This window comes from Lampris incognitus, chromosome 3, assembly GCF_029633865.1.
Source record: "Lampris incognitus isolate fLamInc1 chromosome 3, fLamInc1.hap2, whole genome shotgun sequence".
Classification (NCBI taxonomy): domain Eukaryota; kingdom Metazoa; phylum Chordata; class Actinopteri; order Lampriformes; family Lampridae; genus Lampris; species Lampris incognitus.
In genome coordinates this window covers 67662082-67688993 of record NC_079213.1, presented here as the reverse complement: position 1 = coordinate 67688993, position 26912 = coordinate 67662082, and the positions used below count along the sequence as shown (strand labels likewise).

Sequence of the window (26912 nt, the reverse complement as noted above, 5' to 3'; positions counted from 1 at the left end):
AGCAATTCTGAAGAGGTGAGTTTTGATTAATGATGTGAATGAGGACAGATCAGTACAGCCTCTGATGTGTTTGGGAAGGGGGTTCAAGGGGAAGGGAACAGCTGTGCAGAAGGCTCTGTCACCCCAGGTTTGGTGCTTGGTCCTGTGTGGTGGAGACAGGAGGTCGACGTCGGAGGAGGAAAGGCTGCAGGAAAGAGTATGGTAGTGGAGCAGGTCGATGAGGTAGGAGGGGGCCTGGCTATGGAGGGCTTTGTGAACGAGGAGAAGGAATTTGAGTTGGATCCGTTGTGGGACAGGGAGCCATGGGAGGTTCTGGAGGACAGGGGTGATGTGGTCACGGGAGTGGGTGTGGATGAACAGGTGGGCAGCAGAGTTCTCGATACACTGGAGTTTGTTTAGGACTTAGGATGATGAGCCATAGAGAATGCTGTTGCAGTAGTCAATTCTGCATGCGATGAAGGCATGGATCAAGGTTTCAGCAGCAGAGAAGGAAAGTGATGGGCAGAGACGAGCTGTGGTTTTTTAGGTGGAGAAAGGCACTTCTGGTGATTTGACTGACGTGGCGTTCACGGGACAGAATGTTAAAAACGATCCGAGGTTGCGAATGTGTGTGTGTGTGTGGGGGGGCAGAGTGGAGTTATCGATGTTGAGGCAGAAGTTGAGTGGTTTTGGCAAGGGATTTGGGACTGATGATGATCATGTCAAACTTATCACAATTTAGTTTGAGGAAGTTGGCTTGCATGCACGAACTGACTTCAGCGAGGCAGTTGGCCTGACTGCAGTAAGCTGCAGTGGTGATGGATTTGATATGCTTCTTTCTATCATAAGCCTACACAAGCGGTTTATGCAAAAGGGTCTTTGTTAAGTGCGTGAAAAGTAAATACAGCAGATGACACGGTGATAGCAATCTAATCCTTGTGAGTACACACCAGGAGTTCCAACCAGGCTCTCATGCACACAACACAGGAATTATTTAGAGATCTGGACGGGTGGAAGAGGATTAGGTGAAAGAAAGAATAGAGTATGTGTATATATGCATGTCTGTTTGTATATGTGTGTGTGTATCTGTTGTGTGCTAACAAATACTCCTTAGCTCCTATGCTCTCTGAAATTACTCAAGACACCTACTCTAATTGTTTCTACTCCGAAGTTAAAGTATCTGACAGGATGAGCTCACCTCAAGTAGATCAAGTATCTTGTTAAGTAAAGCCAAACATCATAATATGTTGACTATGGGTTTTATATGCATACGTACATCCTTTAATGCAGGACTTGCAGACTGATAAACCTCTGCGGCGCTCTCCTTAACACAGACAGTTAAAATTGTTTTGACGCATTTAAAATCTGTTCAGCCCGGGAAGCCACTAGGCAAGAAAGACGTTTTGTCAAATGTCATCTAAGCTAACGGAACAAAAGATTGGCCCCAGTTAAGTTTCAATTTCGTGGTGGTGTATTTCTCTGGGTGATGTTTTGGCTCAAAAATATGTCCGCATCTAAAAAAAAAAAAAGCAATTACATTCCCCTAAAATAAGTCACCTGACATTCCCTTATGAGACATTAACTAATCAGGTTATATAGTGCCAATTAAGCTATGAACGGGGGGCAACTGGGGCAAGGTAACTGCATGCACAGTGCACAGCCACCACCCGATGACGGCACAAAGACACACAAACAAAAGTTGTGAGAAAATAGTTTTATTGTATTTGCTGTGACATGTTGGGACAGCATAGTGGAAAGAAATGGGCTGAGAAAAAAAATGCAGCGTGGCATTACACAACAGCAGTAGGGTGTGGTTTTACACAGCTCCACTCTATAAAAGATCATTTCCCTCACAGTAGAATCTCCAGGCTCGCTTAGCAATGGAAAAGTATATCATCTGTTGTGCAGGCGGCAAAATAGGTTCCACACTCCAAAAAACACATACACTACTAGATTGCAGGTGTAAAAGATGTTCCTCAACGCAAAAAAAATAAAAACAAAACTTGGTGATGTTCATATCTCTTCTCTCTAAGGCACTTGGGCAGGCTTTTACATTCACATTTCAGGCACCCAGCTTTAATGCATACCCAGAATACTTTACAACGGTTGCAGCAGTACAACGAATGTAAATTTCTGTAAAACCAACTTTCCAACCAAATGTAAGGAGAGCCGTAGCATCTTTACAACACATATGACAAAGATATTCCTGGAATGGTCTACATCCTAGTTAAAGATGTAAGAAATTTAAATATACATATATATAAAGGCCTATGTAAAGGCAATTTGCCAACAACTAAAACCAAGAGATATTTTTCAGGACAACTTCATTCCCTTTTTTTTCCCCCCAGTTATTCAACTTTGTTCCAGTTGTCCATTTCCAACTCTTTTGCAGACAAAATGACTGCTCTCTGCATCCTTATAAAGACCCCTGTGTACCCTTACTTAATACTTAAACTTCTCATATATCCATGCAAAATGGTCAGGCCAACAGGATTGGTCGCTATCTTTCCTTGTTACCATTGGTCTCTCTCAGATCCGTCTGTTCTACCATCCTAGAAGAAAAGCTACTCTTTCATAGAAAATAGTAATTAAAAATTATTACCCCTATGAGGTTGAAAAAATATAATATCGACGGTTTAAAGGGTTAGTTTTTAACTGTAGCAAGGAAACTTGAAAAAAAAATCTTATCTTTAATATAAGTCATGCCTTATGTCTGAAATATGCTTTGGCTCGGTGGCTTCACAGTGACTCAAAGTAATGAGGGTTAGCGATGCCAAGGTTGTCCATACGCTTCACATCTGCACAACCCTCACTGGCAGACACATTTATAATATATCAGTAACTCTTTACAAGGGCATTTTCAGAGTATTGCTGCTGTAACAGAAGATGATGCTTCAATTTAAACTGTAAAGTTAAATTTGCACAGTAAAATAATATAAAAAATACACTTTGACCTTTTTGTTTTTCAGAATCTTGGACTATTACCATCTACAGTAGCATCCAGCAATCTTCAAACAAGAAAAAAAAAATTGAAAACAGAAAATACACTATATAGACTAGAATAATCCCTGAAGAAGGATAAGGTGGCACTCCATCAAGGGAAAGTTTGATGTCTGGGTTTTCATTTACTGATCAATGATTATTTCCTATTTCCTCTGAAACCCGTTCTGCTCACATTGGTCACAGATTGACACGTTTGGCTACAAGCCTCCCTCAGACCAGATGTCTAACCATGCCTACACTCGAAAAGTACTCTTGGGTGGAAGAACAAAATGATCAAGATATAGACACATACTAGGCTCTTTCGATCTTCATTCTAGCTTCGAAGTCAACTACAGTGTCAGAAGGGTATTTAGACTTCTAGGTCCAGCATCCCACCAGCATCCAAGAGTTACCTGGTGGTTTCACAAGAAAGCGATGTCTTACTGATTGCAGAACACTGTGTTCCAGCACAAAAGAAGTAGATAACGTTGATTCATACAGTGCATAGAATCGTGAGTGCGCTTTCAAATATTTTGCCGTTTAAGGGACAAAGGCAAAGGTTTCACAACATAACAGCGCCCGAGAAGCTATAACATGCATGTAAAATGTGCATGCCAACACTGCGGTGCTTAAACAGTGCTTAAACAGATAACGTTCCCGTGACTGAAATTCCTAGGACCTTCTTGCCCCTTGTGATAAGCCACATTCATCTAGTTTAGGTGTTCGTAAAACAAGTCCTAGATCTGGTCTTTTTTGTTGGAGGGTTTCATATGGCTTCTTCAGGCAGCTGCCAGTTTCACTGATTTCTTACAAAAAATGTTGTATACACACAGCTACTGTGTGTAATGAAGGACACTCTGGGCACTAGTCTGTCAATGATTTTGTTGTATTTTCCTGTTAACCGTTACCAAATAAGTTTGCCTTTGCTAGACGTCTTCCTAAACTTCCCTGTGTTTAGCACAGCACAAGTGTGGTTGGCAAAAATCGCAAGTCGCAGAACAAAATTTCGTTGATTTGCTTATTGATAAGTGCTTGACTAGACTATCAGTTCCTTGTTGACTGCTTAGAGGGATTTGAAGGGTTGCTTCACTTGCCTGTCATAATATGCAGAAAATGGCAAAAATGCAAAGCCCTAGCAATATTTGCAGAGACAGCTGCTCTTTATTTAGATAATCTTGTTGGTGCCAAATTACATATTTGTTGAAGAACTGGGCTAAGTTTTATCAGTTTCCCCTAATTTACTTTTCTAAACCTGGCTGTTAAATGGAGAACATACAACATTAACTTCAAGATCAGCAAATAGAAATTTCTACTCCCCCCTTACTTCTTATCAATATTTACCAGTCACTTGTGGCCTCTGCTTGGGCTCTATCAGTGCGTGGGAGTTTGGCAGGTGTTTGATGGCTGTGTGGAAATCTTGGAGCTGAGGAGGGAGCTGATGTATGGCCAGATGCGGTCTGTCTCTGTACCTGAGAAAGAGTGCAAGATACCCTGTGACCTGAGGGAGGACAGAACAAATAAGGACAAAAGTTATAGGTAGGCAGGCAGGCAGGCAGGCAGGCAGACAGACAGACAGAGAGACAGACAGATAGACAGATAGATAGATAGGGCAGTTGACTGTGCGATTGATTGATTGATTGATTGACTGCACACTAAACAACACATTGCACATTGTAATCATAGTAATGAAGAAATATATATATATATATATATATACATATAAAATCCAGTGATTTAAGTAATTTTTAATTACAGTACAAGCCTGTTTCATGCTATGTGCAATCATCAGCTGTCATTAGAGCTAAACGGCATTAGATCTATTTTGCTCCTTGTTTGTTGAGCACGTTCCATAAGAAATGGAAACGGATGATCCGCTGTGGCGACCCCTAACGGGAGCAGCCAAAAGTAGTAGTAGTAGTAGTAGTTTGTTGAGCACGTTCCCTGCAGATTAAATGAAGTTTTGCATATATATATTAATATAATATTTGTCTTTTTTTTTGCAAAATTACATAGCTGGAAGTAATCAACAACACTGAAGCCTGAAGCCCCTCCTGCAAAAATCATGCTCTCTGCTGTCGGTGTTACGGTAGTTTATTGCTACCGTAACATTTTTTTCTTGGATATCTCTTACTCTGCCACCCTGGGAGACAGTACTATAGCAGAGTGGCCTGAGTGGACTGTACTCTGGGAGTGGACTAACTTGTATAGGTCGATGACCGGCTTGGCCACATCTTTGTAATGCCTTAGTCTGGCCATGAGGGCTTCTGGCTTGTCGTCATCATGCTGAATCAGTGGCTCTCCGCTGATGTCATCTCTGCCCTGTTGGGGGGGAGAGGGGTAAATCACTGTCAGCCCAACACAGAAATGATGCTAAACAACAAAGAAGGTTGAATCAGTTCATCTGGATACGTTTATTGACAGAAACGTTTCATCACTCAACTAAGTGACATCAGTCTAAACTGACTGCAGGTATCCCCACCCTTATAAACAATACAGTTGCATAACGACCGAAACCAACAACCAGTTTCATATGCAAATATGGGCGTGACCATTAACTAGAGTTTCAATGACCATGTGTACTATTCACATAGGATTTGGGAAAGTTTGCAATCACAGCATTGTAAGATGGCAACAGATGTACTCTTAGGCCCCCCTCGGTTCAGGGATGGTTGTTCCCTCTTCAAATAGATGGCCTCTTTGACTCCTCGTTCAAACCAGCGTTCCTCCCTATCAAAGATATGCACATCCTCATCCTTGAACGAGCGGCTACTGGCCTGTAGATGTGTGTAGACTGCAGAGTCCTGGCCTGACGTGTTAGCTCTCCTGTGTTGTGCCATCCTCTTGGCCAGCGTCTGTTTAGTTTCCCCAACGTACAAGTCATGACAATCCTCCTGGCTCTTAACCGCATACACTATATTGCTCTGTTTGTGCCGGGGGACCTGATCCTTGGGGTGGACCAACTTCTGGCGCAGCGTGTTTTGGGGTTTGAAAGCAACTGAGACACAGCGCTTGGAAAATATGTGTCTCAATTTTTCCGACACTCCCGCCACATACGGAATCACCACTGGTTTACACTTAAGACAGCTGTTGTCCTTCTCCTCTCTTCAGTTGGCTGGTGCACTGTTTGGGCGTCTTCCTGGCTTTGACAAACACCCAGTTAGGATAACCACACTTCACACTTCTAATCAGGGTCTGTTTAATGTGAGATTTCTCCCCTTCCATGGCCGCTGTGTTGGTGGGGACGTTGTCAGCTCGGTGGAACAACGTCCTGATGACTCCCAGTTTGTGCTCCAGTGGCTGATGAGACTCAAACCTTAAGTACTGATCACTATGTGTTGGTTTACGGTAAACATCAACAATCAAATGTCCCCCATCACCAATTGCAATTTCACAGTCTAAGAAGGCTAACCTGTCATTTTTCACATCCTCCCTGGTTAACTTGATGTGGTTGTCCACAGAGTTAATGTGGTCGGTGAAATGTGGTACATCCTGAGATTTAGAACCAATGGCTAGGTGGTGTCCCTGGAGAGGACATCAGAGCCCTCTTTTCAACTTCTTCCATATACAAATTGGCCACTATAGGTGAGACTGGGGAACCCATAGCACACCCATGCCTCCACCTATAGTAATGTCCCCTGTATGTGAAATATGTGGACTGAAGACAATCACAGCATCTTACAATGCTGTGATTGCAAACATTCCCAAATCCTCTGAATAGTACACATGGCCATTGAAGCTGTAGTTAATGGTCACACCCATATTTGCATGTGAAACTGGTGGTTGGTTTCGGTCTTTAAGCAACTGTGTTGTTTATAAAGATGGGGATACCTGCAGCCAGTTTAGACTGATGATGTCACTTAGTTGAGTGATGAAATACAATAAAAATTGTATCCAGATGAACTGATTCAACCTTCTTTGATTTTCTTACCTGTATTACTGAGCATGCGTCAAGACACTAAACAACATTTATCAGGATTAGACGATGTAACAGAGCATTTTTACAACTCAGGTGGCTATTATTGCAACTAACATAAGTACAGGCGAACTAAATTCCACTGATGGATATGTGATTATCTTCTCCTACGCCGAAACTTGACACAAAGCCAAAGGAGAGATGTGCTTCTGCATGTCGACCGGAATTCATGTATGTGTGACTAACAGAAGCATGGTGGATGATAATGGGGAGAAGGTCAACCTGAGCTTCAGAACTGTATTGATGCTCCAAAAATGGGATAAACTCTAGGTCCAGACTTTTCTCTCACCTAGCCCCCTGAATACGAGAGGCTGCTGAATGAAAAAATGTTAAAAAAAAAATTATTTTTTTTAAAAAGATAGTAAAATGTATGTCATCTAGGCTAAAAGCGCTGGCTCTTGAACTGGTCTGAGAATTACAGCTCAGTAGGAATGAAAAGACGACAAATTTCATTGCAACTGTGCAATGACAAAATAAAGTGGCTTTCTTGAAACATCCTGAAGTCTCTGTGTGCTGGGTTTAACAGACAGGCTGTGGTCTGGGCATCGGTGTGGAACGAGGGAGATTTTGGAGTGATTCATCTAGTCAACAAGGCGCACATGGAACCAGTTAACCTCTATGTGAATATGTGTCATTTTGAGCCGACAAAGACAAAAAGTCTTTTGGACTGAACACAACAACTGTAAACTGCTTGTGCCCTTAATTTAAAGCCTCTTAACTTTGTCATAAGAACACATCGTGCACATTGTGGTTTCAAATGCAGTTCATAATTTACCATACATCACATGCAATCACATGTTTCCCCTCCATTTTTAGCATCTCTTTCTATTGTCAATTATTTAAAGAGCTCACACTTAGCTAGTTAGTTGTTTAGTAAAAAGCTGAACTACATGGCTCCATTTCAGTGAAAGAAACCAGTCCTGTATGGCATCTTTATTTCTGAACTACTATAATAACATTTGCATTTCTATCCATAAGGCTGCCAAAACTGTAACCCTGCTGATTGAACCCCGGTTGAGCCGGTTGAGTTGGTGTGCTGTCCCAAATACTGACGTGTTCAAGTAACAGTATAAATGTCATCACTGCAACTAATCAAAGAGACAGTTTGATCCATATCAACCACATCCCCTTTCTCATAGACAGGCCCTCCATTTCCTATTTTTGAGCATTTTTCAAAGATGTGAAAGGAGCTGAGCACATCTGACACCGGGAGGTGAAGTGAGGTGAGGTGAAGCTGGAGGTGGCAGAGTTAGGGATGCTAATATTTTTGTTGGGAGTGATGAAGAAGGGCAGGATTAGGAATGAGTATATTAGAGGGACAGCTCAGGTTGGACGGTCTGGAGACAAAGTAAGAGTGGTGCGCTTGAGATTGCTTGGACATGTGTGGAGGAGAGATGCTGGGTATATTGGGAGAAGGATGCTGAATATGGAGCTGCCAGGGGAGAGGAAAAGAGGAAGGCCAAAGAGGAGGTTTATGGATGTGGTGAGGGAGGACATGCAGGTTGGTATGACAGAGGAAGATGCAGAGGACAGGATCCACTGTGGCAACCCAAAGAAGAAGTGCCTAACAGCATAGCATTTAAAACATATTCTGCCCTTTATGTTCTATAATATAGTTTTGTTTAATCTTTTTTTTAGTTTTGTTTACTCCGTTTCAGTTTTGTTTATTCTATTTTTTTTAAATTCTGTTTTCGTTTTGTTTAATAACAATAATACATTTTATTTGTGGGCGCCTTTCAGAGCATTCAAGGACACCTTACAGCAGCGTTTCTCAAACCTCTCCTGGAGGACCACTTGTCCTGCATGTTTTAGATCTCTCCCTGCTCCAAACACAGCTGATTTAAATGATCAGTTTTGTTATTAGGCAGCTTCGGGAGCTCATAACGAGTTGATCATTTGAATCAGCTGTGTTGGAGCAGGGAGAGATCTAAAACATGCAGGACAAGTGGTCCTCCAGGAGAGGTTTGAGAAATGCTGCCTTACAGAACACAGTAAAAAAAACAAGCAGCACTAAATCAGACAGCATAAAATCGAAACAAATAAAAAGTTAACACAGCAGATTTACTCTGTTTTAGTTTACTCTGTTTTAGTTTTGTTTATTGGTCACCTTACAGCAAGGAGGTCCTGGGTTCGAGCCCCAGGGTAGTACCAGGCCGTCCTCTGTGTTGAGTTCGCATGTCTATGTGGGTTTCCTCCGGGTGCTCCGGTTTCCCCCCGCAGTCCAAAGACATGTAGGTCAGGTGAATCGGCCGTACTAAATTGTCCCTAGGTGTGAATGTGTGTGTGTGTGGGCCCTCTGATGGCCTGGCGGCCTTGTCCAGGGTGTCTCCCCGCCTGCCGCCCAATGACTGTTGGGATAGGCTCCAGCATCCCCACAGCCCTGAGAGCAGCATAAGCGGTTTGGATAATGGAAGGATGGATAGTTTTGTGTACTCTGCTTTGGCGTTTATGTTCTGACCCCCTAGTGTGGTTAAATTCATACTGTAAACACGGCTCCACTGGCCTACAAGAGTTCTTGGGTAAGGTGGGTAATTTGGAGTTGTGTGACAGAAAAACCCAGAAAGTCTGTAAATGTAATATCACGTCTCAGTGCACAGCAACCAACATTGTCTGACCTGAACTCGTGGAGGGTTGAAGCCCATGTTGTAGACCCTGCCGCTGGCTGGATGGATCCAGCGGTCACTTAGCCTCTCCTTCAGTGTTTCATAAGGTATGTTGAGGCTGATGACCAGGTCCAGCTGACATATACTGTCCAGGGCCTGGGCTTGGGCAAGGGTCCGAGGGAAGCCTGGGGAGAGCAGCGGGTGGAGTGAGGGTTGGTGAGACAGCACAAGAGTCAGTATTTGCACATGTGTAAGAGGGTGTGTGTGCGTACGAGCGAGCGAGCGAGCAAGAGAGAGAGAGAGAGAGAGAGAGAGAGAGAGAGAATAAGTGTGACTAAGCAAGAGAAATAACCATTGAGGTAAAAAAAAAAAAGAAGTTTGTGCTCATAAGAATGTAGGTTCATCACAGGGTTGATTCAGTCTTGGAGCGTGTCATTAATGAAAGAAAGTAACAAAATTAGCATGTGCATTTTTTTTTTAAGCAGTATATTTATTGAATTTTGTTTGCAAATTACATCAAAACAAGTAATAGCACAGAGCAGCAAACATTTTCACCCTACCCCCCCCCATAACCCTGTCCCTATAACAAGTAATACAATTCAAAGCAGGGTTAAAGAAGATAATAAAGATAAAAATTCAATTAATAAAAATAATAAAATAAAATAATAATAACAATAATTTCTTTCACAGACTGATTAGAGGGTGTGGTTTTTTTCCAGTTGCTTTTACGCATATAAACAGTCAGATAGAGTTGTTCTACTCCCCCAGAGCTTGTTCTTGATGAAGCAAGTTACCAACATTAGTATTACGTCTTAGGAAGTACAGAAACAATCCCCAGATTTTATCAAAAACACTTTGTTTACGTCTAACAATATACATTATCTTTTCCATTGACATGTTTGAAGCCCTTTCTTTAACCCACATACCAATTCTTGGTCCATCAACACTTTTCCAATTAAGAGCAATTACACGTTTTGCTTGTAATATACACATATCTATAAATCTGAACTCATTGCTATGTAAATGTGGGGTGGTAGGATATAAACCAAGAATAAAAAGCTTTGGACTCAATGGTAATTTCTTTGACAAAATTTGATCAATCATATCAACAACATCTTGCCAGAAGGTTTTCACTTCCACACATTCCCATATACAGTGAAACAGCGTCCCCCTTGCCTCACTACACTTAATACAGGTATCAGGAATATTGTCATTAAACTTCTGCAATTTAACAGGAGTTATATATGTACGCATCAGCCATTTATACTGTAGAAGCTTTAGGTTGCTGCTAACTGTCTGTCTCTGGGCCTCTTTACATGCCTCACTCCATTCTTCTAAAGATATTTCCTCCTCTATATCTCCCTCCCATATAGCATGTGCATTTTACTTAATAAACGAGAGCGTCTGCTCAAGAGCTGGTGCCCAAGTGAGGCAAAAGTTCACAGGAACAAAAGTAAATAAATCAAGCCAATAGATTTAAAGAGCTACACGTGCTACCACATGCAAATCGATACGCTCCTGTACTCTGTAATTCACTGTTACCCTCTGCTCTCACCAGTCACGGGGACGAGATGTCATACTCCCACATCAGGTGAGATAAAAGATGAGCCAAGATAAGTGTGCATGTGTATGCATCTATAAATGTGCAAGTACGTGACTTTGCATGTGTGAGACCTTGGGTTTTGATACCGCTTTTTCATTTGTAAACCTTGACTAAATGTTTGCTCAAGTTAGTTGTCTGCCAAAAGGACATGATTCAACTTGTATTTCCCGGACAGGCATTCAATTCTCAAAATCATTCAGTTCCAGCATTGCTTACAATCTGTGTTCCATTAAATAAATTTATTAACATCTACCTCTACACTCATAATTCTCCTAAACAACCGCCACATCACTGCCTTGGCTCTGCACGTCAGAGTCGTGAAGCAGACTTGATGGTGCCAAATTGGGTATTGTGAAGATGTCTCGACCCGAGTTGAAATCTCCAGTAATGGGACAGTTTGCCTCTGGAACAATTTTTTTCACCTATTTAAACCTAATTAATTACATATTTGCTATAAACATTTTACATATGGTCTTTATTCATCAGTGTTATTTATCTCTTCCATTCGTCTATTGGTTTGTTTATGCAGTCCTGTATCAGTCCATCCATCCATTCATTCATTTGTACATTTATTTTGCCTAGCAATAAGAGCCACCAGAATTGCATTGGTTACCTTGCTAGCTCAATAAACTGGAGGTTTAGCAAAACTTCAGTCAGGAAGACTTTTGTGTGCATAGGCCTGTAGTTATATTCCTTATATTGTCCTGCCATTCTCATCTCTCACGCATGCTCACTCATATTGTCCCTTGCTGTCATCCTCTGGGGCTGTTAGTTGAGCCATCAGCTGTTCACATCACCTGTTCATATCACCTGTTCTCATCTAGCCAATAGCACAGCGACACACCTACGTGGTTAGCCTATCATTTTGCTGCTGTCTTTTTAAATATGTTCCTCCCTCAGCTGCTATCTAGCGCAGGGGTTTTCAAAGTGTGAGGCGCGCCTCCCCTGGGGGGCGCCAGAGAGCTTCAGGGGAGGCGCAGCGTGAGAAAAAAAACCGTAAACATCTAGCTAAATTTAGTTAACTTCAGCAATGCTTGGAGCAAAATGGATCGATTTTTAGTAACATTACCTACAGTGAGAAAGGAGACAGCGTCTGGGGCAAGCAGAAAACGGAGGAAGTATGACCATGATTATTTAAAGTTTGGATTTTCATGGATTGGTCCTGATGACGCCCCACTGGCGCAGTGTGTTATCTGCAAAGACGTGCTAGCTAACGACCGTATGAGACCATGTAAACTCCGGCGTCATATTGATACGAAACACCCAAGTTTGGTGACCAAGCCACAGGAGTTTCTTGATAGGAAGCTAAAGGAATTGCGGTCACAGAAGAAAGTCATTGACACATTTAGCACTGTAAATACCAAGGCAACCCAAGCATCATACCGAGTGGCGTTGCGCACAGCTAAGGCAGGTAAACCCCGCTTTAAAACATAAAGATAAAGATGTTTAAAAATGTTTGAAAAATATGTTTAAAACATTTGAAAATGTTTGAAAAATGTTTAAAATGTTTAAAAAGATGTTTAAAACGTTTAAAAAGATGTTTAAAACATAAAGATGTTTAAAAATGTTTGAATAAGATGTTTAAAAAAAATAAAAGATCATCTTCAAAGATACATCATTTAGTGTTGAAACTCGTTTTTATACCTGAGTGGAACATACATTATAGCAACAACAATAATAGTAATAATAGCAATAATAATTGGGAGGGGGGGCGCAGCTGTTTTTATGTTCTCTGAGGGGAGGCTCACTTTCCTACACTTTGAAAACCCCTGATCTAGTGCATTCGTGCTGCTGTTATGCACGCCCCTCCACCTCCCCATCCCCATCCCCGCCTGGTCCTCGCACATTCATCAGTTTCATCTCTTTGTCAACCTGATCAATCTCAGCAGAGGGCATCAGCCACCACCACCACCAGTGTCTGGACTCCATGGGGGGATTTATTTATGCTGCTGCTCAGGGCTGATGCCCCTCGATTAGTACTAAAAGTCTTCAGATGGTTCAGAATGCTGCTGCTAGAATCCTAACTAAAACTAGGAAATTTGACCATATTACACCAATTCTTGCCTTCCTTCATTGGCTTCCTATCCATGTTAGATCAAAATACAAGGTGCTTTTGCTGACTTATAAAATCCTAAATGGGCTTGCTCCATCATACCTGTCTGATCTCCTTAAACCTTACATGCCATCTCGAGCTCTTCGTTCTCAAAATACAGGGCTCCTGTGTGTACCCAAAGTTAAAAAGAAGTCAGCTGGTGGCAGGACCTTTTCCTATCGGGCTCCATTGTTGTGAAATAACCTGCCTGCTGCCATCAGACAGAGTCTGTTGAGTCCTTTAAATCCAAACTTAAAACTCATCTTTTTGTCTTAGCTTACAATTAGTTGCCTTTAACTTGGGTGCTTCACAACCTGTAATGGATGGGTTTTCTGTCTCAATGAATTTGCCAACCACTGTTCTGCCGACGAGATTATCAAGTATAGATTATGACTAGTTGATGACTTAATTGATTATGGCTAATGACTATTGCAAACTGTTCTCTTCTCTAACATGTCTTTTCTCTCTCTGAATGATGTCTTCTCCTTTCTCTTTTTCTGTGTTTGAATGGTGTCATGTGAGTCTCTCTTGCATGCACATGCAGTCGGTTCTCCTCCCAGGTCTCCGTGGTGATGGTGGTTGCCATTTGGATGCTGCCTGCCCTTCATCTCCTCACATAAGTTTTTTTTCTTCACATGATGATGCTGGTCGCGTGGCTTGGGTCCTGGACTGTTCCGTTGGCATGTGGACACTGCTTGGCATCCTGTGCATCATGTTCTTCATAAATGTTATGTCCATTATAATTCTGCTATCCTCTTTCAATGTTGTATTATGTAAATTGCGTGAACACAACATCCATTGCACGCTGTCCGTCTTGGGAGAGAGATCCCGCCTCTGTTGCTCTCCCTGAGGTTTCTTCCTATTTTTTCTCCCTGTTAAAGTTTTTTTTTTTTAGGGAGTTGTTCCTTATCCGATGAGAGGGTCTAAGGACAGGATGTTGTGTTGCTGTTAAGCCCACTGAAGCAGATTTGTAATTTGTGATATTGGGCTATACAAATAAAATTGATTTGATTTGATTAAAAAAATCTCCCTGTTGAGTCTAAGTGCCAAAGACTTTCTTGACATATCTTAATTTCCACTAAATCATCTGCTCTAATAAACAATTATCTCTACTTCATTCACTGTCTCTCCTGATTGAAATGTTAAGGAAGTAAGCTACTGCCAAATTTAACCCCAACACACTTCCTAGATTGATGACATTAGCCAGTGTAATATTACAGACCAACACATATCTCCTTTAACCCTTTGTGTTCATATGTAGTGTGCTATAACCTGTAGTATGTTTCATTTGATTTTCAAAAGTATGTGTCATACAAGTTACGAGCATGAAAAAAAACCTGTTGGAATTGAAATCAGGACCTCATTGCATCACAATCATTCAAAGATTTATGATAATGTGGCCCTGGGTGTTTTATTATTATTATCATCATCATCATTATGGAGGGTCTTTAGGTTAATATATTTTTCTGTTCATCTAATTATTTATGTACTAGAGAGAACTCCAAAGATGCATATACTAAATGATAGTCCTCAGGTTCAATGTGATTACTGGTCCTACATTGCAATGTGGTCAAATACCAGTGTTCTCTCTCACAAGTTTGGAAACCTTACGTATTTTCTGACTGCATTATGCACATGGAAAGGCCAGATGATGTCAGTAGAAAGCTCCAAAAATGTCAAAATGAAACTAAAAACCAAATACGATACGGGGAATTGTACTATCCTTGTGAGTGCACAAGGAGGAAGGAGATTAATGGTCTAGCAGGACAAACAATAGGAAGCTAGTGCATCCTTGTGGCTCAGGGGCTTAAGGTGTAATGCAGTACTCTTGATGTGTGTTCACATCTGTCTCGTGACCTTTATTGAGTCTTTTCCCCTTTGTCTCCACCCTCTTTCCTGTCACTTTCTACTGTGTCAAAAACAAATGGGTGGTTTAATTCATTTTCAGTCCAACAATCTCTCATGGCAACATGGCACACTGAAACGGAGCTGAACTTTATTGTGGTTCTTACCATCCAGCAGCCAGCTGTGGTTGGACAGCTGTTCCAGTCTAGGCAGCATGAGTGTGGTCATCACAGGATCAGGCACCAACACACTTCTCTCTACATAGCTCTTCACCAGTACACCTGCCTCTGATAGCAAACACACTGGTTATGATAGATGACAGTCAAAACAAGATAATTGTCAATTTCTTCAAGATAAACGAAAAGCAGACAGCCATGGTGACGGAATAAACTGGAGACAAAATGCACCTCGTGAGCAAGTTCATGAAGCGTTATTTATACAGTGCCCTGAGATAGCTAGCAGTCAGCTCTGTTGGGTCGTCTGTGTTCTTCTCACGATTAAGAATATTTCGAGCACAGAAAACTGAGCGGAGAGCACACTCTTCCTCAGTAAAAAGCGTTCTCCATGAAACGGCATGATCTGTGGCTAGTCGCGGGCATTCAAATGAATGTTCATGCCAGGACATTCCAACAATCAGGTCAATTACACTGACTTTAATCCCGATAATGGTTCAAGAAGCCAAGAAAAGATGGGAGTCTTCGATACCGTATCACACCTGGCACGCTCATGAAACTGTTAAGTAATTGCAGCCATGCACATATGTTTGTACTTAAGTGCTCAAATTTCATCAGTGGTGCACAGAGCTTGGCACAAAATGGCTCCAGTTAAGTAGCTATACGAGCTTACAGAGAGATGGATGGTAAGTATCATCAGTGAAAATAAGGCGAAAGCAGGAAGAAGAAGAAAAGATTTTAAAAACTATCAAGTTACAACTTAAATATCACTCATTTAATTATTTACATAATCAATATTTTCCTAATATTTACAATGATAATTGAAGAAGACCAACATGTTCTCTGAAGTAAAGAACAAATAAATAAATGGGTGAATTACTGGCGCCAAAGAGTAATTAATTAACTTTTAACTGTTTACTGTGATAATCTAATGATGCTGCAATGCCAGGACCGTTATTACCAGCAGCTACTACTGGTACCCATATACTACTATCATCATCATCAACGTCGTCGTCATCAACGTCGTCGTCATCATCCTCATCATGAACAACGTCACCATTGTTTGTTTTTATAAAAGTGAAATAGTGACAGGTCAGAAGTGGACCGGTGCACACACATATACATTAACTTTTTTCTTTACTTTTTTTGTGCACTTCCGTTTCAGTAACCCCAACTCCTGAAGATGCGTTGTGCGCACCCTACCTGTGTTTGCTGCTATGGCCTCCCGCAGAAAGTGACCACTGGACAGATACTGCAGGCCAAAACTTTGCGCAATCCTCTCGGAGATGGTTCCTTTCCCCGATCCTGGCGGACCCATGATAGCGGCTCGGAATAACTTGGCCATGTCTTCCTGGACAAGCTGAAACAACTCACATTTTGCAGGGGACATTATCGCTCGTTTGCATCGTGGAAACAAAACAACAACAACAACAAAAAAACCAATTTGCAAGAAGAAGTAACTTGACGAAACTTCTTAAGTCGTCAGCACGACGCATACCGAACGGTGCAGAAACCCCGGATAGATGGAGAAACTAGAGCAAACTTACCGGTATAACTTTTACTCTTTTCAGAGGTCTGCGGCTCTTCCTTTAACAGTCTCCCTTCTCCACATGCGTCGGACATGTCACGGCACAGAGACTCTGAGTCATAGCAAAGAGTTGCTTTGTCGCTTCGAGATAATTGGCTTGCCTACGTCTTTAAGATAGGCCTGTTCTCCGCGAATGAATGAGGGAGCTTCCACAACGCCCTACTTCTCGGCGCCTGCTTGACACATCACACACAAAGAATGCGGACGAGTGGTGTGCGAGACATCCGCAGGGTTATCTGGTTAATGTAGTCTCCAGCGCACACCGTCTAGGAGTGCGTGACGCGCTAGTTTGGGGTATATATCTTATGACCCTGTCAAAAGGAGACGCAGCGAGGGGGAGAAACAGAGGTAGACAGAAAAAGAGATGTGTGTGAGAAGCAATCAAGAAAGAGAGAGAGAAATGGGCATAACGTGGATCGCATGCACCTGCATGCGCCCCCTCCCCATTATATGAGGAGCTAACCAGTCAAACCAGTAAGGCTCTAACTGTGGGGCTGTGGTACCGAACAGAGTTAGAAAGAGAACAATGTACATCGCACATTTGGCCGTTCTGCCCAACCCCAAGATAGTTAATGATTGAGAAGAAACGGGTCCAGAATGTCTCTTGAGGACGTTACAGCGCAAAACCCCACATAACTACGGCACGGACAACTAATGGATCAATTAGCCTAAATGGACGTTTCAGTGTCGCCCACTTCCACCGCCGCTTGCTGACATCACGGCGAAGCGGCCGAGGCGTTTTCCCGATAATCGTTTCGCGGCGCTGTTTCAAACCGGCCACGGGCGCACAAACGCACGAGACGGTGTCATTCCACGCAACATTAGCGGAACGGGGAATATACTTGTTGCGGAGCCGTACGGCGGCGGCAGTGTCCCAAAGCTGTCAAACGCTGCGCACAAGCCTGACGCGCTCCGCTCCGCTCAGCTCCGCTCCGCTCAGCCAGTGGAAAACCAGGCTAATCCACCAGACAAACAACTCGGGGGGGAAGATTAGCTTCTTTTTTTCTTTTTTCTTTTTTTTCTTTTTTTTAATGCTCAAAGCAGATTCACGTTTTAAACCCGGAAGCCTCCGTAAGTATTATCATTTTGTCACATGGCTTTTGGAGATTTCAATAACAACAAAAAATGGCGACAATCACGTTGCTCTGTGTGGTCTTGCTGCGTCATTAAAAATATGAATGTACAAAAACAAGGGAAATTAACGGGGGATTCGCAGGTAAGTGAAGCCGATCGTCGCCCGATAGTCGGGCGGCAGTTGAAAGTGAGTAAGAATGCGGAATTTTATTTTAGATCCTTGCACAACACGCTGTTTGTTTTGTTTTGTTTTTTTTTACCTTGAGAGGGGTGTGTATAATGCTGGGCGTTAACGTGTGGCTACACAATAATAAGATTCGATGCGATAAACGCTGGCTTTAGACGTGGCGTTTCTGCTTCTCTTTTTTTTAAATAACCGACGCTTCCACCTTGAAGTCGATGTAGCCTTATTTGATAAAGTGACAACAGTATCGGTATGCTTTTTTTTTTGTCCAACTTTTGTTTATTTATAGGTAACAGTAACGAGCTTTGGCACCGTGCAGAATTCAGACCTCGGCTCTTTTTTTTCTCCTAACACGATCAGCAGTCACCTGTTCTAAGGAAACGTGTTGGTCGTGCATATCGGCGACAAGGCTTGGTCATCCCTCCATTATCGCACGCCATTCGCAGTCTTTCACATGAAGAATTTAAGCAATGCAGGAAGGGTTGCCTTGTGTGGAGTTGGAGCTACTGTTGTTGTCGTGATGATGCTTTTAAACGGCGAAAGTGGTTTGTCTCCCCCCTCCCCCCCCCTTTTTTTATTATTGTACGTCCCATTGTTGTTGTGCTTTTTTTGTTTTTCTTCATATGTCACATATTTTTGGCAAGCGGCGTGGCTGGCCTGTTGGTATCAGACAGTAGCGGGGCTAATCGAGTTGTTTACATGAAGTGCAGAGGGCGGACCGAGGCGGGCGGAGTCTCGGTCAGCCACAGACGCGACTGGACTACTGGAGAGGCTTCTCTCGCCGAGGGGGCGGAGCTCGGAAAGAATCATAACAAGTCTGACGTCACTCGGCCTTGTGGTTGGAATGAATTATGTAGTTTTCAACCGAGGCTTGCAGGAGGAATAATAATATATGTGTATTTATTTGTACCTGAAATTATTCCACCGTTGCCTTTGCATGTCATAAAACATGGTGGGTGGAAATATATGGTCCTGCAGTCGTCAGATGATTAGATAGATAGATCCTTTATCATCCTATAGTATAGTAAATTGAAAGGTTTTCCTCCATACAAACTCTATATATATATATATATATATATATATATATATATATACACACACACACACACAACTTTGTTAAAAGAAACGCTCAACGGTAGGGGAAGTGCTCAACAAATAAGGAGCAAAATAATCCAGTGACTCACTGGATTTTATATATATATTTATATATATATACATACATACACACACACACACACACATACATCAATACACTAATACTTAGCTACACAGGTCCACTACATACTGTTATATGATGCATTACACCACAAAATTGATCAGAGTAAAGAAAAACCAGTTATATATTTGTAGTCCAATTTGCCACTGATTTGTTTTATTCAGGATCTATTTTATGTGCTTTTATGCCCGTCAACACCAAATCTAGATTTTTCTGAGAAAATACAGCACTATATGCCAAAGATCATAGGAAAATAAAGCGATTCCTGATCAATCCACGCCTTTTGAGTCAATTGGTTTCTTTCAGCCCACACAGGCAATGCAAATATTTGTTTTTGCCCCTTATTGAAATGTCATGTTGCAGTCTTTTCCCCTTCTTAAATCTCGAAGCTACGTGGTTAGTTTAAAAAAAACAGTCTAATGGAATTTTTTGTTAGTATTGCCTTAGTCACTAGGCAAAGTCCAGTGACCAGTACAGTGACTCTATAAACACATATGGTGGTGACGCAACACCTTTACCACTCAGCTTACCAAATGTAAAATTCAAAAGTTTGTGCTGTATGGAGTTCAGCTGTTGACCTTGCAGGGCAAAGACGGATGAACAGAAGGAGAGATGGGGGCGTTGGCTGAACGTATGGATGTCAGCAACACAGAGACCCGGCTGCAGACTGCTAGATTTGACAGGCTGCCCTGGTTCAGTTATCACAGTGCTGATGCTGTCCCCATCGAAGGTACAGTACTGTGATAACTGAAGGATGGCTGCCACCTTGACTGCGGATCAAGGCATGTTTAACAATGGACAAAATAAAGCTGCACACTTACGGACTCGCGTTGAACACCAAGAAATAGTTTTGACCCAATGTGATATGTGACATCCTCTTGGTAATGAAATTTCTAATTTAAAGCATAAAGAAAATGTTCACTTTTTGATTTTTATACTGGAATATAACAATGACTACAGCTGTGGCTCGGGACATGCCCAGTAAAAAAACGTTTTGTTGTAATCTATTTCGGTTGATGTGGTCTTGTATCAAGCAATAAAAGATAAAACTTTTTTTTTTAAATTCTATAATTGTGTTCTCCCTTTCTTTCCAGATGCACAATGAAAGGTATTTTTGGGAAAGAAAAAAAAACATTTGAAATGAGTTTCATCATGTGACCCAGACAGTTAATGACCAATTAAAGTTTGAATAAAGGGAAGAAAAAGAAAGAAAAAAACAGTATAATAAGTTGAAATTATATGAAATGTTCACGTCACGTCAGCATTAAAATGAGTGATGTTTTGTTTTTTGTCCCCCCCCCCCAGAATGTTTTTTTGCCCCCCCCCCTCAGAATTCTCCACAAATCATGTTGCGTGTAACAAGTTCCATTTTAGATCACGTTCAAGTGGCTTTGGAGACGATTATGACACTTGTGCTGACGCAAAGTTCCCGATAGAGGGCGCTATCACTATACGGAAGCTGTGCTTTCAGGTCGACCTTGCGTGAGCTCTTCTTAAATGCGTAAATGTTGAGTAATCCCCCTACTTTGTCCCCATAAAGGAGTAAGAGGTGGACGATGTCGCAGATTGAATTCGCTGAATAATGGTACAATGAGGCGCAGGGTTGTGTCTCACTGCAGGGTAGATACAGACGTGCATACTGTTTTGGTAATATATATAGTACCAAAATGTCATTTAGGCTATTATTAAAAAAAATAAATAATAATAATAAGATAAGGAATATTTCTAACAATACAAAATATTAAATTCAACTGATCTGGCGCTAAAAAATTAACTTGATCATCTATTGAGATGCGTTCTATCAAAATATAGTTTGTCTTTTTGCCACAGCCAGTCAACGTCATCTGGCACGTAAAAATAAGATGACTGAAAATGAGTTCATTTTAACAAAGCAAATATATTACACGTGGCGTGTTTTTGAAGGGGGGGGGGACCCAAAACTAAATTAATTGGATGACAAAGTTTTTTTTTTTTTTTTTTTTGTATGTTAAAGGTCAATGCACCTGCCCCTTAGCGTGCTCACTTATGGCCTACAAAGCCATGGAAACCCCCTTACTGTCAGGAAACATGTTTAACTTGTAGCTCCCTCTTATTCTGTCGTCACAACTCTCCCTTCTCCTTGTCTGTGCATACATTTCCCTGACATAATTCACTATCAATACATAAAAGGGGTCAAGATACAGTTTTAAATGAATCAGTAAGCCTGACCTTCAAGATGGAGGCGACTTCGACGTCTCTGATTTGCACAGTAGGTTCTCTTAATCAATGCTTTCACAAACATGTACTGTACTTGCCCATGACTACACTGTTCTTAGAAATTTCCAATGTAGTTCTTTGAATGAAAAGCACTGAGTAATTGCTGGGATATGTATGGCATGGGAAGTCCCTATCTTAAACAACAACAAAGCGAACCATCTGTTTATTTTTCATATGGAAGCTCTAATCTTGTTCTCCTTCATTTGCAGTAATGAAGTTGTTTCCCCCATTCATGTTGAATCTGTCGTTAGATTGTGTTGTTTTGTGTTAGAAGAATACACTTGGACATGGTGGCCTCCACCCTAGATACACTGTGGACTGGCGTGATCAAAATAAGTCATGTTTAATGGAAAAAGCTCCCAGTCTATTTGGTTGTTCATAATGATGTGTATTACACAATGGTGCTGTGATAATATCAAAAACAATTTACCACTTTTGTGTTTTAAGTCAAGTACATGCTCATGGATTGTTAGCTAATTGGCTAAACGAAGAGGATTAAATTGAACATTCATGCCAAAGCAGAATTCTGATATGTTTGACGTAATCAGAGCCAGAAAGCAAGAGAACAAATGTTGCTTTTTTTAAATTGGCAATGGCTTGGCAACCAACTTTGTGGTCATACAAAGTTTGAGCTTTATTATTTTAATAACAATGTTACTAAGTTTTTATTAAGTCCAAAGTGTATCCCTACTCTGTTATCAGTCTTTTCGCAAACTCAAGTCTTTTTCAAGGACAAATCAGCTAGATCTGTTGTAAAACCTTATCTAGAGAGTCTTTGGTGTTTCGTTTCTAGTTCTGGGGAGAAACCTTTTCGCAAACGTGAAACTGATCGGTCCAAATTCTGATGGATGCTGCCTATAGAAGAAAATTTCCCTTTATTGATAGAAAATGAAATGAGACATGACTGAATCTGTGAATGTCTGAACCGAAGGGTTAAGTGAATATAAGATTACTTAAAGATCAGGCGCGGCAGGGAGGATTTCTGAAACCATTTTAATCATAGGGGCTTCCCAATGAAATACGCTTATTATTGTTTCCAGTATTCTGCCGACCTACGCACGGCAGGCTGGTTATGCAGTGTTATATATAAATATTGTGAGGATGTCGTGACAGGATGTGCTAAGTTCGCCATAATTTAAAAAAAAAGGTTATCAATATCATATCACTGACATTATGTCAGACGTGACTGATGAAATAATAGGGTCTTTCGAAGACCCTCACAATTACACTTCTCTTTGTCGCTCTCGCTCTCGCTCTCTCTCTCGCTCTCTCGCGCGCGCGCGCGCACAAGGACTCTCGTCAACTAAGGGTTAAAGACTTCGTGTTGGACTGTAGGTACCAATCAGCTGCTGCGCTTTACTGACTATTGCGCCGCTTTCGGGAATAGGACGTGTCTTTTCAGGAAGGGTACGAGACAATTGTATCTGCCGTGAGCCATTGACACGGCAACAAATCGAGACGGAATAGCAGGTTTTTTTCTTCTGTTGGATACTGGACACTTTTCCGTTTTGGTTTTTTGTGTTTTGTTTTTGTTTTTACATCGGGCACCCACCGAACTAGACTTTACATTAAGCTTTGTCGTAAGTTAGAAAACCCCGACTGACTTTCCTCAAGCTACTAATGTGTTTATAAAGAAAACGGAAATAACTTGCTAGCTGTCTGGCTAGCTTGCTAACGAGGTGAGTGCCCATTCTTCCCAAATTGCTCGATTTTTTTTATAGTTTCCTGCCTGTCTGATATCAGTTACCATTTCCCACCTTCGTCGTTCTCGGTATTTAGGTACGTTTCCCGATTGACAGATACACGTCGAGAGGGAGAGCTCATTTGTTGCCTGCTTAGCGTTAGCAACTAACTAGCCTAAGCTAGGCATTTGCATCACACACGAACGTTCCCTTTAGCCCCTAGCGTCCGTCGGACAAGGACGCTAAAAAAGTTTGAAAGCGTCACGTTATTAAAACCAACGAAACCGTACTTTGTTTTTTTAAATCAACACTTCTCTAATAATATAATACACGATAGTGTAATGCTTACGTGCGTGTAATGTATACGCTATAAAGCATCGATGTGTTAGTGTCCTTAAAGTGCTTGGCATTTGAACAGTATCGACACTTTATATTGCTTCATGTTGTTGTTTTTTCCTCTTGAAATACTGTTTTTTTTTAAACTTAGATTCCGAGCAGATTGTCTCTTTCCTAACTACTTGGAGGTCCGTTGTTTTTTCATTTGAGCACAATGACAAACGATGGACAAAAACTGACCGAAAGTACAATAAAAGCAGTATTCTGGTGTGGTCACGCCGTATTCCCAAGACGCAGTCTGTGTTCCGGGCAGAGGTTCAGCTGATCCAGCTGTTTATTTTGCACGACACGTGTAGATATATTTATTACTGTTTGCTGCATATCACTTTATTAAACAAATGGGTTAAAGGGATGGTAGGTCCCTCTTAATCATTTGTTTAGGCTTTTTCGTTCTCGTTTTGTTCTGGCTTCCAGTGTGATTAAAAAAAAGGAATCAAAGTAATAGCAATAGTATATCAAATTGTTGATACGTATAGAGTAGCTTAGCAACATCCATTGGAGCTCTCATGCTGCTGCTTCACCTAAGTGATTATCATCTGCCAGGAGAAGATTATGGCAAATATAGACTATATGGTGGGAGATGTAATTATTATTTTATTGTAGGTACAAGAGATCTGCAGTACCAAAGTGGCAATGCAGTGGTACAATTTACTGGAATGTCAATGAGCATCACACAAAATATTTTGTTTTGTTTTCAGGTCCTAGCTATGTTTTTATTAATTTTATAGAATCCCCAGGGATCTATTCATCACGTTATTTAATCAAAGAAAGTTGAATCAGTTCATCTGGGCCCAATGTTTATTTTTGTTATTATTTTTATAAATGTGTCCAGATGAACTGATTCAACTTTCTTTGATTTTCTTCCTGGATTATTGAGCATGCCCAAAGACATGTTATTTAAGTTCTCAAAAAAATAAATCTGAATCTAGTTTTCTGTATTGGTTAAAGATTGCCTCTCTGTCCTCTCAAACTGAACAATGCTTTTGTGGGCGTATTACTTTTTCACATTTATTCCTGTCTGCTTTGATGAGAAGCCTGACAAATGAGTGACAAGCAAGCCCCTGGTGAATGACAGGCGGCCTCAACCAGTTTTGCAGCAGATCTAGAATATACGTGCTGCGTTGGGGTGTTCCTCGTCAAGATAAACATAACCCGTGAAGAGGTAGCACTACAATGGCTGTCCAAGTCATAAAGCTATAACTGATGCATAACAGCTATGAAAAAAATGGCATACAAGTACCTTGAAATAGTAGTAGTAGTAGTAGTAGTATTACTAGTTTGTCATCATGTTGCACAACCAGGGCTCTATAGTGATTGGCTCATCGAAGCTTGGAGCAGTCAGAGCATATGAATGGAAGCACCTCATGAATACCAGATAATCATGGGTAAATTTGTGAACTGATGACTTACTTGGGGCTGCAGGAATGCAACAGTGCAGTTTACATTGCGTCAAGAGCAAGGGTCAGGAAGTAGGTAAGACCAGCTTGGGGGAAAAGTTCATCGTCTGTCAGTGACTAGGGATCCATTGTACCGATCAGGCTATCCATCCATCCATCCATTATCCAACGCGGGATGCTGGAGCCTATCCCAGCAGTCATCAGGTGGCAGGTGGGGAGACACCCTGGACAGGCCGCCAGTCCATCACAGGATCGACACATTCACACCTTGGGACAATTTGGTATGGCCGATTTACCTGACCTACATGTCTTTAGGCTGTGGGAGGAAATCGGAGCACCCGGAGATAAAATCCTCACTATTTAATTTTAAAAAAAAAAGTCCACTAATTATATTTAAAGAATAGTGAAGGCATTTTGCCAAACTCAATAGAGAAGGGCTTCAGTATTGTTAGTTCAGCCCCATTAGGTGATGGCAACAGTGTTGTGATGCTGTCACTTGCAATGCCATAACAGGCTAATTTTATGAGTGTAGGTAGTTTGATGCTTAATATCCACAAAAATAATCCATTAAAAAACATTTTTCTCACAGGCGAAAAAAATCTTTGTGAATTACAAAGTCAGAAATGATGGGCTGATATCAGAGGCCCAGGTGTGATATGGGACCAATTCTGACTGGCTTGTTTAGTGTGGTAATTTTTTTTCCCCTCATACAAGACCAGTGAAAGAAATAATAATAATACATTTATATAGCACTTTTCTAAAACAATGTTACAAAGTGCTTTGCAAAGAAATAAAACCAGACAAGGCAAAAATAAGACCAAATAAGAGTAAAAATAAAAACAGTATGAATAATTTTAAAAAAAATTGGAAAAGCTTTCATAAAAAGAAAAGTTTTAAGACGAGATTTAAAAGAAGTTAGAGACCTTGGTTGTCTTAGTTCAATAGGAAGAGCGTTTCATAGTGTGGGGGGCTCTAACAGGAAAAGCCCGATCACCCTTTGTGACAAACCGAGACCTGGGAATAACCAGCAGGACTCCATCTGCGGACCGTAATGGTTGAGAGGGCGTATACCCGGTCAATAAATCAGAAATGTATGTAAGGGCAAGACCATTTAAAGCCTTAAAAGTGAGCAATAAAAATTTAAAACCAATTCAAAATATAACAAGGAGCCAGTGTAGGAAGTAGCACTGACTTTGTCAATTCCAAGTATATAAATATCATTTGTGCTCAATCAGTGCCAATACCAGGCAAACCCAATTTCCTAAAATATAGGCTCATTAACATATATGATTGCATACATGCTCTTAGGATCACAGAATACATTTATTTGCCCCAGTGACTTTCATGGCACAGCACAACATGGCCCTGTAAAGAAAAAGTGTAGAACAGACATTTTGAATGGATCGCCTGGTTCAATGAAGGTGAAAAATACCAATGAACGTGTTTGTGATGTCATGCTTGTTGCTCTTTCCCTTTATATTCAGAAGCAGCAAGAGGAGAAAGTAGTACTGAGATTAAAAATGATAATTATTTTGAATACACATTCCTCAGTTTCATAATGAACTTAGATTATTTATCAGCTCTAGTTCACATGTATTTTTAGATTATGAATAAGAATGAGTCAGCTAATCACATAGCTTCTGTGATACCTAAACTTTACTGCCCAGTAGTGTAGGTAGGGCAGTACTTTCAAAGTGCCTCTTGAACGTTTTCTGTCATCTGTTCACCCTTCAATGGGGATTTTAGTGCAGGAGAGAAATTAGACATATTTTCATCTAAAAGTTTGAGTGAATTACAAGTGACCTTTGGAAAAGTGGAAAATGTGATGTTAGGTTTCAATAAGTGCCTTTTAAGTGGCTAAGCAACCTC

At 41.1% G+C, this 26912-nt stretch overlaps 2 protein-coding genes and 1 long non-coding RNA gene across 4 annotated transcripts in view; 2 read left to right on the top strand and 1 right to left on the bottom strand.

The window, feature by feature from the left end:
- Positions 1-1684: 1684 nt before the first annotated feature.
- ak4 (adenylate kinase 4) lies at positions 1685-16958 on the bottom strand. Of its 2 annotated transcripts, none has more exons than XM_056277274.1 (7): positions 16798-16958; positions 16454-16619; positions 15245-15364; positions 9550-9722; positions 5162-5280; positions 4303-4459; positions 1685-3374 (listed from the first exon to the last, which is right to left on the bottom strand). In XM_056277274.1, exons 2-6 carry the CDS (start codon positions 16593-16595, stop codon positions 4333-4335), a joined length of 681 nt encoding a protein of 226 aa, XP_056133249.1. In that variant the 5' UTR covers positions 16596-16619; positions 16798-16958; the 3' UTR covers positions 1685-3374; positions 4303-4332. The 2 variants fall into 2 exon arrangements, with proteins under 2 accessions (XP_056133249.1, XP_056133250.1); XM_056277275.1 differs by having other exon boundaries at positions 16454-16610.
- Positions 16959-17332: 374 nt separating this feature from the next.
- On the top strand, positions 17333-20007 carry LOC130110240 (uncharacterized). The gene is made up of 2 exons (XR_008810032.1): positions 17333-17909; positions 18386-20007. It is a non-coding gene; the product is annotated as an uncharacterized LOC130110240 (long non-coding RNA).
- A 2951-nt stretch (positions 20008-22958) lies between these two features.
- Positions 22959-26912, top strand: part of jak1 (Janus kinase 1) — a 77803-nt gene continuing 73849 nt past the window's right edge. The window contains exon 1 of the mRNA XM_056277910.1: positions 22959-23247. The gene's annotated coding sequence lies outside the window, so the exon portion shown is untranslated. The remainder of the gene's footprint in view (positions 23248-26912) is intronic.